We start from the raw sequence: 9,005 nt of genomic DNA, 5'->3' as shown, positions 1-9,005 counted from the left end.
TTGTCATTGTTGATAGATTTAAAAAAGTTTTAACCTCTTCCTCACTTACTTTACAGAATTCAAAATTACAAGGCAATGTATTTAGTAGTCTAGTCATGCCTCTATACAAGGCAATGTATTTTGTAGTCTAGTCATGCCTCTATACAAGGCAATGTATTTAGTAGTCTAGTCATGCCTCTATACAAGGCAATGTATTTCATCATTTGGTCAGTTATGCATGGACGTGTAGGTTCAGAAGTTGTTTTGTGTGTCTGTGTGTGTGTGTGTGGTGGTGTGGTGGTGTGGTGTGTGTGTGTGTGGTGGTGTGGTGTGTGTGTGTGTGGTGTGTGGTGTGTGGTGGTGTGTGTGTGTGTGTGTGTGTGTGTGTGTGTGTGTGTGTGTGTGTGTGTGTGTGTGTGTGTGTGTGTGTGTGTGTGTGTGTGTGTGTGTGTGTGTGTGTGTGTGTGTGTGTGTGTGTGTGTGTGTGTGTGTGTGTGTGTGTGTGTGTGTGTGTGTGTGTGTGTGTGTGTGTGTGTGTGTGTGTGTGGTGTGTGTGTGTGTGTGTGTGTGTGTGTGTGTGTGTGTGTGTGTGTGTGTGTGTGGTGTGTGTGTGTGTGTGTGTGTGTGTGTGTGTGTGTGTGTGTGTGTGTGTGTGTGTCTGTGTGTGTGTGTGGTGTGTGTGTGTGTGTGTGTGTGTGGTGTGTGTGTGTGTGTGTGTGTGTGTGTGTGTGTGTGTGTGTGTGTGTGTGGTGTGTGTGTGGTGTGTGGTGTGTGGTGTGTGGTGTGTGTGTGTGTGTGTGTGTGTGTGGTGTGTGTGGTGTGTGTGTGTGTGTGTGTGTGTGTGTGTGTGTGTGTGTGGTGTGTGTGTGTGTGTGTGTGGTGTGTGTGTGTGTGTGTGTGTGTGTGTGTGTGTGTGTGTGTGTGTGTGTGTGTGTGTGTGTGTGTGTGTGTGTGTGTGTGTGTGTGTGTGTGTGTGGTGTGTGGTGTGTGGTGTGTGTGTGTGTGTGTGTGTGTGTGTGTGTGTGTGTGTGTGTGTGTGTGTGTGTGTGTGTGTGTGTGTGTGTGTGTGTGTGTGTGTGTGTGTGTGTGTGTGTGTGTGTGTGTGTGTGTGTGTGGTGTGTGGTGTGTGGTGTGTGGTGTGTGTGTGTGTGTGTGTGTGTGTGTGTGTGTGTGTGTGTGTGTGTAATTATGATTCCTGCTGATGTGTATTATTATGTTAAGAGATTTGACTTACATGAGAGGACTACTACAAATAACATAAAAACATTGTAACAATGATAAATAACACAATAACAAATATATGAAAACTTTTATTTAGCTAAACAAGACAATGGTTTTACATTCAGAAAGCATTCACACCCCTTAACTTGTGAGATGTGTCCCTGGCTTACACACAATGCCCCATTTTAAAGTAGAATTATGTTTGTTTTTTTACATGTTTACAAATCAATAAAAATGAAAAGCTGAAATGAGTCAAGTATTCAAGCCTAAATCAATTCAGGAGTAAATATTTGCTTAACAAGTCTCATAAGTTGCATGTACTCACTCTGTGTGCAATGATAGTGTTTACAAATGCAGACATTGAATATTCCTTGAGCATGGTGAAGTTATTAATTACACTTTGGATGGTGTATCAATACACCCAGTCACTACAAACATACAGGCGTCCTTCCAAACTCAGTTGCCGGAGAGGAAGGAAACCCCTCAGGGATTTCATCATGAGGCCAATGGTGACTTTAAAACAGTTACAGAGTTTAAAGGCTGTTATAGGAGAAAACTGAGGACGGATAAACACTGTAGTTACTCCACAATACTAACCTAAATGACAGAGTGAAAGAAGGAAGCCTTTACAGAATACAAATATTCCAAAACATGCGTCCTGTTTGCAACAAGGCCCTTAAGTAAAACTGCAAAACATTTGGCAAAGACATTCACTTTATGTCCTGAATACAAAGTGTTATGTTTGGGGCAAATTCAACACATTACTGAGCACCACTCTTCATATTTTCAAGCATAGTGGTGGCTGCATCATGCTATAGGTATGCTTGTCATTGGCAAGGACTAGGGAGATTTTTAGGATCAAAAGAAACAGAATAGAGCTAAGCACAGTTAAAATCCAAGAGGAAAACCTGGTTCAGTATACTTTCCAACCGACACTGGGAGATGAATTCACCTTTTCAGCAGGACAATAACCTAAAACACAAGGCCAAATCTACACTGTAGTTGCTTACCAAGACTACACTGAATATTCCTGAGTGGCCTAGTTACAGTTTTGACTTAAATTAGCTTGAAAATCTATGGCAAGACATGGAAATGGCTGTCTAGCAAACTTGACTAGCATGAAGAATTTAAAAAAGAATAGTGTGCAGATGTTGTATAATCCAGGTGAGCAAAGTTCTTAAGAGACATCCAGGGAGACTCAGAGCTCTTAGAGACATCCAGGGAGACTCAGAGCTCTTAGAGACATCCAGGGAGACTCAGAGCTCTTAGAGACATCCAGGGAGACTCAGAGCTCTTAGAGACATCCAGGGAGACTCAGAGCTCTTAGAGACATCCAGGGAGACTCAGAGCTCTTAGAGACATCCAGGGAGACTCAGAGCTCTTAGAGACATCCAGGAGACTCAGAGCTCTTAGAGACATCCAGGGAGACTCAGAGCTCTTAGAGACATCCAGGGAGACTCAGAGCTCTTAGAGACATCCAGGGAGACTCAGAGCTCTTAGAGACATCCAGGGAGACTCAGAGCTCTTAGAGACATCCAGGGAGAGCTGTACTCGCTGCCTAAGGTGATTCTAACATGTATTGACTCAGGGGTGTGAATACATATGTAAATGAGATATTTCTGTATTACATTTTCAATAAATTTGCAAACATTTTCAATCCATTTTGAATTCATGCTGTAACACAACACAATGGGGAATAACTCATGGGGTGTGAATACTTTCTGAAGTGGAGGGGAGAGTCTTCTGGCAGGTGATCTTCCTCTGTCTGTTACAGCTTAAAGAAGGCCTCTGCTTTTCCAGTCTCCACCGCCTCATAAAACACAGAGAAGTCCTGCAGAGCGACAGAGATGAGGGAAAGAGAGCGATGAGAGATGGGAGAGAGCGGGGCAGAGAGAGAGATGAGAGATGGGAGAGAGCGGGGCAGAGAGAGAGATGAGAGATGGGAGAGAGAGCGAGGAGAGATGAGGGAGAGAGAGTAGAGAGAGAGATGAGAGAAATGAGAGATGGGAGAGAGCGGGGCAGAGAGAGAGATGAGAGATGAGAGAGCGATGAGAGATGGGAGAGAGAGAGAGAGATGAGAGAGATATGAGATGGGGCGTAGAGAGAGATGAGAGATGAGAGATGGGAGAGATGAGAGATGAGAGATGGGAGAGAGAGAGATGAGAGATGAGGAGAGAGAGAGATGAGAGATGGGAGAGAGAGAGATGAGAGATGGGAGAGAGAGAGTAGAGATGGGAGAGAGAGAGTAGAGAGATGGGAGAGAGAGAGTAGAGAGATGGGAGAGAGAGAGTAGAGAGATGGGAGAGATGAGAGATGAGAGATGGGAGAGAGAGAGAGATGAGAGATGGGAGAGAGAGATGAGAGATGGGAGAGAGAGAGATGAGAGATGAGAGAGAGATGGGATGGGAGAGAGAGAGAGAGAGATGGGAGAGAGAGAGAGATGGGAGAGAGAGAGGGAGATGGGAGAGAGAGAGTAGAGAGATGGGAGAGAGAGAGTAGATGGGAGAGGAGAGAGAGAGGGAGAGAGAGAGTAGAGAGAGAGTGAGAGATGGGAGAGAGAGAGAGTAGAGAGATGGGAGAGAGAGAGAGTAGAGAGATGGGAGAGAGAGAGAGTAGAGAGATGGGAGAGAGAGAGAGTAGAGAGATGGGAGAGAGAGAGAGTAGAGAGATGGGAGAGAGAGAGAGTAGAGAGATGGGAGAGAGAGAGAGTAGAGAGATGGGAGAGAGAGAGTAGAGATGGGAGAGAGAGAGAGTAGAGAGATGGGAGAGAGAGAGAGAGATAGATGGGAGAGAGAGAGTAGAGAGATGGAGAGAGAGTAGAGAGATGGAGAGAGAGTAGAGTAGAGAGATGGGAGAGAGAGAGTAGAGAGATGGGAGAGAGAGTAGAGAGATGGGAGAGAGAGTAGAGAGATGGGAGAGAGAGAGTAGAGAGAGAGTAGAGAGATGGGAGAGAGAGAGTAGAGAGAGAGATGAGAGATGGGAGAGAGCGGGGCAGAGAGAGATATGAGATGGGGCGGAGAGAGTAGAGAGAGAGTGATGAGAGATGGGGAGAGAGAGGGCAGAGAGAGTGATGAGAGATGGGGAGAGAGAGGGCAGAGAGAGTGATGAGAGATGGGGAGAGAGAGGGCAGAGAGAGATATGAGATGGGGAGAGAGAGGGCAGAGAGAGCGATGAGAGATGGGGAGAGAGGGCAGAGAGAGCGATGAGAGATGGCAGAGAGTGATGAGAGATGGGGGAGAGAGGACAAAAACATCAATTGGATAGGGAGGGGGAGCGTGGATAGGGAGGGAGAGCGTGGATAGGGAGGGGAGCGTGGATAGGGAGGGGGAGCGTGGATAGGGAGGGGAGCGTGGATAGGGAGGGGGAGCGTGGATAGGGAGGGGGAGCGTGGATAGGGAGGGGGAGCGTGGATAGGGAGGGGGAGCGTGGATAGGGAGGGGAGCGTGGATAGGGAGGGGGAGCGTGGATAGGGAGGGAGAGCGTGGATAGGGAGGGGGAGCGTGGATAGGGAGGGGGAGCGTGGATAGGGAGGGAGAGCGTGGATAGGGAGGGGGAGCGTGGATAGGGAGGGGGAGCGTGGATAGGGAGGGGGAGCGTGGATAGGGAGGGGAGCGTGGATAGGGAGGGGGAGCGTGGATAGGGAGGGGGAGCGTGAGAGCTGTGTTTGTGGATGCAGTGTGTTTCACTGATTCTGAGTAATACTGATGCAAATAGATGGAAATGGGATTTGGACACATGAACAAACACAACGCTTTAAACACAATAACAGCATCACAGACAGACAGGACCAGCTACGATAAACCCCCAACAACAACATGGAACAGTATTGGTCTACAATCAGAGGTTCATTTCTTCTTCGCTCAGTTAAACGGCAGGGCCAGACACAGTGACGTACCGCCAGGTCTGAGGAAGCCCCTGCCATGGCTTAGGACGTGTTCATATGCTATCTGGGGAGGGACCCCCCCCTGCGGGGGCTGCTGGTGTGTGAGGGTATGCCAGTGACCATAAAGTCCACCCCAATAGGAAGGATGTTTGCCGTACCGTGGTCACATGAAGGTTTTCAGGTGGCCGTGCCACACCCTGCTGTGGTGGAATTCCAATGCTGCCTGAACGAGAATTACTGGTGTGTGTGTGTGTGTGTGTGTGTGTGTGTGTGTGTGTGTGTGTGTGTGTGTGTGTGTGTGTGTGTGTGTGTGTGTGTGTGTGTGTGTGTGTGTGTGTGTGTGTGTGTGTGTGTGTGTGTGTGTGTGTGTGTTGACTTAAAGCTGTGGGCATTGTGCAGCCTGAGTAATGATTAGATATTGGTCCACACCCAGGCTGCATTCCAAATGGCTCCTTATAACCAGAGTAGTCTAGTCAGTAGCTCTAGTCAGTAGCTCTAGTCAGTAGCTCTAGTCAGTAGCTCTAGTCAGTAGCTCTAGTCAGTAGCTCTAGTCAGTAGTCTACTCAGTGTCAGTATCTCTAGTCAGTAGCTCTAGTCAGTAGCTCTAGTCAGTAGCTCTAGTCAGTAGCTCTAGTCAGTAGCTCTAGTCAGCATCTCTAGTCAGTAGCTCTAGTCAGTAGCTCTAGTCAGTATCTCTAGTCAGTATCTCTAGTCAGCAGCTCTAGTCAGTATCTCTAGTCAGTAGCTCTAGTCAGTATCTCTAGTCAGTATCTCTAGTCAGTATCAGTATCTCTAGTCAGTAGCTCTAGTCTAGTCAGTAGTCAGTATCAGTATCTCTAGTCAGTAGCTCTAGTCTAGTCAGTAGTCAGTATCAGTATCTCTAGTCAGTAGCTCTAGTCTAGTCAGTATCTCTAGTCAGTGTCAGTATCTCTAGTCAGTATTTCTAGTCAGTATTTCTAGTCAGTATCTCTAGTCTAGTCAGTATCTCTAGTCTAGTCAGTATCTCTAGTCAGTATCTCTAGTCAGTATCTCTAGTCAGTATCTCTAGTCAGTATCTCTAGTCAGTAGTCTAGTCAGTATCTCTAGTCAGTGTCAGTATCTCTAGTCTAGTCAGTATCTCTAGTCTAGTCAGTATCTCTAGTCAGTATCTCTAGTCAGTATCTCTAGTCAGTATCTCTAGTCAGTAGTCTAGTCAGTAGTCTAGTCAGTAGTCTAGTCAGTAGTTTGGTCAGTAGCTCTAGTCAGTAGCTCCCCAAATGTGTACCTACTCCTTACTTGGTGCTATTGACCAGGGCCCACACAATACACAATAGGCTCCCTGGTCAAAAGTAGTGGACTATATTGGAAACGGGGCCATTTATAATTCAGCCCTGGCCTTGTGCTAGCGGTCTTCTAGACTCACCCCGCAGTAGACGTCCTTGTTGAAGACCTGTGGTGGCAGAGCGAAAGGGTTTCCTGTCTTCTTCCTCATCTCCTCTTTGATCTCTGACCCCTGGGTGATGTCCACCGCCTGGTACTTGATCTTCTTAGAGTCCAGGAAGGAGAAGATCTGGCTCTGCTGTTGCTTTAGCTGACGGGAACAGTAGTAATACTATTTTGTCATATGTATCATTTAGATATAACATTGTCTGCTTCCCAAATGTCACCCTTATCCCTATAAAGTGCACTACTGTTGACCAGGGCCCATAGGGGTGAATCAGAATCCCCTATAGAAGGATATTGTAAAAAAAAAAATGAACGATCTATACTGTAGCGGTACAGTATAACTTAATATTCTGATTATTATAGAGGTCATAGTTTACTATATAACTTAATATTATAATGATTACAGAGGTCGTAGTTTACTATATGAGACAGTAAGAGCTCCAACACATTCATAGTGGAGCTCAGGTACGGTGTGACGGTATCTCAGATTACGAGTTCTGATCTAGGATCTGTCCATGTAATCTAAATCATTGCGTTGTGAAAAAGCACAACTGATTCTTAATCACCACTTTTACTCTGAGACGCCCGATAGCCTGCTTACGGTTGGTTCCGTGGTCCACGGAAATCTGTTAGCGTGACAGAGGCAGGCCGAGTCGGGAGTGGCCTGGTAGGTGCAGCCAGGAAAACCTTTACATTTGAGTTATTTATCAGATTCTCTTGCTCAGAGCGGCTTCCTGTCATTCATATTAAGCTAGCTAGGTAAGACAACCACAACTCATAGTCAGTACACAACTCTTGTCGATAAAGCAGCTATCAGCTACGGTCAGAGCTAGTAAGTCAGAGCTAGTAAGCCAGAGCTAGTAAGCCAGAGCTAGTAAGCCAGAGCTAGTAAGTCAGAGCTAGTAAGTCAGAGCTAGTAAGCCAGAGCTAGTAAGTCAGAGCTAGTAAGCCAGAGCTAGTAAGTCAGAGCTAGTAAGTCAGAGATAAGTAAGCCAGAGCTAGTAAGTCAGAGCTAGTAAGCCAGAGCTAGTAAGTCAGAGCTAGTAAGTCAGAGCTAGTAAGCCAGAGCTAGTAAGCCAGAGATAAGTAAGCCAGAGCTAGTAAGTCAGAGATAAGTAAGCCAGAGCTAGTAAGTCAGAGCTAGTAAGTCAGAGCTAGTAAGTCAGAGCTAGTAAGTCAGAGATAAGTAAGCCAGAGCTAGTAAGTCAGAGATAAGTAAGCCAGAGCTAGTAAGCCAGAGCTAGTAAGCCAGAGCTAGTAAGTCAGAGCTAGTAAGCCAGAGCTAGTAAGTCAGAGCTAGTAAGTCAGAGCTAGTAAGTCAGAGCTAGTAAGTCAGAGATAAGTAAGCCAGAGCTAGTAAGTCAGAGATAAGTAAGCCAGAGCTAGTAAGCCAGAGCTAGTAAGCCAGAGCTAGTAAGCCAGAGCTAGTAAGTCAGAGCTAGTAAGCCAGAGCTAGTAAGTCAGAGCTAGTAAGTCAGAGCTAGTAAGTCAGAGATAAGTAAGCCAGAGCTAGTAAGTCAGAGCTAGTAAGAGAAGTACAAGTGTTAGTCCAAGAAAGTTGATGTTCCGTTCGACTTCTTTATATCCCTCAGCTAAAGAGGCAGAGTGGTGAGGTGGATGCAGCCAGGTAAATGAATGAGACAGGTGAGAACACATACCTCTCTGGATCCGCTCACGCTGCTGAAATACACCACGATAGACATGATACCTGATGATACAAAATATCTATATAATATGATCCAGTTAAGTTTGTGATTCAGTGGAGTGTAGACTGCTTCAAGGTGTTGCAGCAGACAAGGTGAACAGGTTTAAACATGGCTTACCTGTTGGCCACACCCCCTGGCTGCCGACCACTCCTGTTATGTCTATTCCTTGCTATTGTCACACACTACACACACACACACACGCACACACACACGCACTACACACACATTACACAAACACAGACCCAAGCACACACACGCATCACACAGAGAGACAGACAGACAGACAGACAGACAGACAGACAGACAGACAGACAGACAGACAGACAGACAGACAGACGCATCACACACATAGACAGACACATAGATAGACACACATAGACAGACACATAGATAGTCACACATAGACAGACACACACACACACATAGATAGACACACACACACACATAGATAGATAAACACACACGCATCACACACAGACACACACACACAAAGAGAGAGAGAGATATACCATTGAGCACCTCAGAGAATGTTTTGTCTTAGGTCTGAAGAGATGCAGACGCTGTATACAGTAGATATATACAGCCTTCAGAAAAACCATTTGACTTTTGTCCACATTTTGTTGTTACAGCCTGAATTACATTGAGATGTTTTGTCACTACCCACAATACACCATGATGTCAAAAGTGACATTATGTTTTTACAAATGTGTACAAATTAATTTCCAAATGAAAAGCTGAAATGTCTTGCGTCAATAAGTATTCAAGCACCATGTTATGGCAAACTTAAATCA

General features: G+C 45.9%; 1 protein-coding gene across 1 annotated transcript; it reads right to left on the bottom strand.

The window, feature by feature from the left end:
* Nucleotides 1-2,442: 2,442 nt before the first annotated feature.
* Nucleotides 2,443-8,326, bottom strand: zgc:153284 (uncharacterized protein LOC751696 homolog). The gene is made up of 3 exons (XM_046293136.1): nt 8,167-8,326; nt 6,486-6,653; nt 2,443-3,031 (listed from the first exon to the last, which is right to left on the bottom strand). Exons 1-3 carry the CDS (start codon nt 8,209-8,211, stop codon nt 2,969-2,971), a joined length of 276 nt encoding a protein of 91 aa, XP_046149092.1. The 5' UTR covers nt 8,212-8,326; the 3' UTR covers nt 2,443-2,968.
* Nucleotides 8,327-9,005: the final 679 nt, after the last annotated feature.

Source organism: Oncorhynchus gorbuscha, linkage group LG12 (assembly GCF_021184085.1).
Source record: "Oncorhynchus gorbuscha isolate QuinsamMale2020 ecotype Even-year linkage group LG12, OgorEven_v1.0, whole genome shotgun sequence".
Lineage (NCBI taxonomy): Eukaryota > Metazoa > Chordata > Actinopteri > Salmoniformes > Salmonidae > Oncorhynchus > Oncorhynchus gorbuscha.
This window is presented reverse-complemented; position numbering and strand designations above follow the sequence as displayed.

Bases quoted from the DNA above. Each gene is read 5' to 3' on its own strand.
- zgc:153284 (XM_046293136.1), bottom strand. From the start codon at position 8,211: ATGTCTATCGTGGTGTATTTCAGCAGCGTGAGCGGATCCAGAGAG. The intron at 6,654-8,166 runs GTATGTGTTCTC...TGTTCCCGTCAG, and splicing joins GCGTGAGCGGATCCAGAGAG to CTAAAGCAACAGCAGAGCCA. The intron at 3,032-6,485 runs GTGAGTCTAGAA...GTCGCTCTGCAG, and splicing joins ACAAGGACGTCTACTGCGGG to GACTTCTCTGTGTTTTATGA.